The 2,630-nt window shown below is 46.9% G+C and overlaps 1 protein-coding gene across 1 annotated transcript; it reads left to right on the top strand.

Annotated features, from left to right (window-relative positions):
- Positions 1 to 1,117: 1,117 nt before the first annotated feature.
- LOC147637512 (fasciclin-like arabinogalactan protein 6) lies at positions 1,118 to 2,162 on the top strand. Its single transcript, XM_086798900.1, has one exon. The coding sequence runs from the start codon at positions 1,161 to 1,163 to the stop codon at positions 2,160 to 2,162; it is 1,002 nt and encodes a 333-aa protein (XP_086655026.1). The 5' UTR covers positions 1,118 to 1,160.
- The last annotated feature ends 468 nt before the right edge of the window (positions 2,163 to 2,630 follow it).

The following is a 2,630-nucleotide window of genomic DNA, read 5'->3' as shown; positions in this document are numbered from 1 at the left end:
ACATTTATTCCAAGGGTTCGAAATGAAAACATATCTTATCTAGTTGATTTTGAGTAAGGAAGGGGATGTTTAAGCCTATACCCCTCTTATAACACTAAATCAATGAAAATAATGAAGAAAGACCCTCCTACCGATGAAAGGGTCATGGGACCATGCTTAATCCCATGCCAATCAACAATCATCATCTTCGTTATATCCCTTATGGGCCACATACAAAAGAAAAAACAATGATCCTTTCATTCGTCTTTGTTATTTAAGTGTTTATTTGACTACTTCAAGTAATGCAAGCTTACAAAAGTTTGTTTTCTAAAACAACTTCTATCTCATGCAAGCACACACATCCATGTTTCTTAAACTACTTGGAGTTCATGCAAGTGTAGAAAGCATGGTTAGTATTCCAAGGTAAAAGAGAAAAGAGAGGGCACCAAAGGTTTTATAAACGTAGTACATCTAAGTCCACATCTTTTTTTTTTGGGGGGGGATCTTTTGTGAACATCCCCATACTACATGAGGCATCACAAAGTGGAGGGGGTACATTAGTTCACAATTTCACCCGGGCCACCACTTGCGAAATAATGTCATGTGCACTAAAATGGTTGGAGGAATTTCCGCATGTTGGAGTTCCAACATGAGGGGTAAAGTTGTAACCTCTCTTGGTGATCTTGGATTCTTATTGGGGTTTTCTTTTTTTTTCAAAAGTTGGGCGTTAGGAAGCGGGTTTAGTACCCATGGGACCCCCCTTATCCCACAAAGCAGGGGCAAGCTTCAAGGGTGAGGCATCAATCAGGGTAGCCAGCAGGGTTCGAACCCATGACCTGGGTTTTGACAACGAAGCACCTTAACAACTGAGCTACAACTCAACGTAGCCACTTGTGAATTGAATAATGAGCCGTTGGGAAAGGCTTGAGGAAGTACCTACTCTCCGATGAGGGAGTACCTGGGGGGGGGGTGTGCGTGTGACATGTGTGTGTGTGTATGTGTGAGAGAGAAGGTTTAAGGCATAGGGCTGGGTGATTTTTTTTTTGCAAGAGGTACGCAGGGGTTGTTGTTGGGAGACAGCTTTTTCACAGCTAATAAAACGCCAGGGGGGCGGTCTGTGTGATTTCTGATACGCAACAAATGGTGGTGTTACGTGTTGGTACCCTACTACCATCCCCCTCATGTACACGTTAGCCATATCTACGCCTCGATCATCATCGCATTGTGATATCCTGCAGTCCTTCTCTTCCTTTCGGCAAGTGCCACTGCGCTCTTCCTCCTCCTCCTCCTCCTCCTCTTCTGCGTTTCCGCTCGCCCCTCCCTCCCTCCTCGCCTCCATGGAGGAACCCACCCACCCTCCTGCATTCCTTAGCTTGCTCTCCTTTCCCCTTTGGTTATGCTTGCTTCTGGCCATGGCCATCGCTTCACCTGTCCTTCCTCCATCTCCTGCACCCGCCCCTCCCCCAGTTAACATCTCACAAATCATCGAAAGTGCAGGCCAGTTTGCCACATTTCTAAGCCTGCTCACTGCCACCAATGTGGAGGAGCTTTTCCAGTCTCAAGCCAACAAAACAACCACAGGGATTACCATATTCGCCCCCACAGACAAGGCCTTCTCTAGTCTACAAGCAGGTATCATAAGCAAGTTAACAGCTCAACAGAAGATAACTCTGTTACAGTTCCATGCACTCTCTGCATTCTACCCTCTCTCAGCACTGCAGCAGGCCACAGATCCAGTGACTCCAACCTTAGCGACAGACTATGCAGGGGTTGGAAAGTACACAGTAAATGTCACTAATCAACAGGGGACGGTGGTGATCTCTACTGGGCTCACTAATGCTGCACTGATAAGCACTCTATACAATACTGTGCCATGTGGGGTGTTCGCTATTAATCAAGTGTTGTTGCCTGAGGAGCTATTTGGGCTACCTGCTCCTTCCCCAGCCCCCTCTCCTTACTCTCCTTCTTCCTCTCCGTCTACTAATTCCCCTTCTAATACAGTGGCAAGCTCCTCTCCTGCTTCGCCCTTTGGGCCTGGTACCACCACGGCCAGTAGACCACCTGCAGTGTCGGAAGGGCCCTCTACTGATACTAGTAGCTCTGCTGCTTCTCTCCATTCTACTGCAGCTGCTCTCCTTTCCACCTCTGTAATTGTTTTTATATTGAATTTATGTTTGTTATAACGATACTTGTGTGTGTGTGTGTGTGTGTGTGTGTGTGTGAGAGAGAGAGAGAGAGAGAGAGAGAGAGAGAGAATCGTGTCTCCCAGCTGTGAAGTACCTTATAACAATTACACTTGTGTGTGCGCGCGCGCGCGTGTGTGTGTGTGTGTGAGAGAGAGAGAGAGAGAGAGAGAGAGAGAGGGTATGAATGGCGCGCCATCGCGAGCTGCGAAGTACATTACCGAGTATAAAAACAAAATATAACAATACGTGTGGAGAGAGAGAGAGAGAGACAGAGAAGTGTGGCGATGGCACGCCATCGCCAGCTGCGAAGTACGTTAGCGAGTATAAAAACAAAATGTAACAATACGTGTGTGTGTGAGAGAGAGAGAGTAGTGTCGCGATGGCAGTTATCGCCAGCTGTGAAGTACAGTAGCCCAGTAGGAAAACAAAATGTAACAATTCTTCTGTGTGTGTGTGTGTGTGTGA

This window comes from Cibotium barometz, chromosome 6, assembly GCF_041138505.1.
Source record: "Cibotium barometz isolate CiBa-2024 chromosome 6, ASM4113850v1, whole genome shotgun sequence".
In the NCBI taxonomy this organism is placed as follows: domain Eukaryota; kingdom Viridiplantae; phylum Streptophyta; class Polypodiopsida; order Cyatheales; family Cibotiaceae; genus Cibotium; species Cibotium barometz.
The sequence above is the reverse complement of the archived record's forward strand: the minus strand, read 5'-3'. Positions and strand labels throughout refer to the sequence as shown.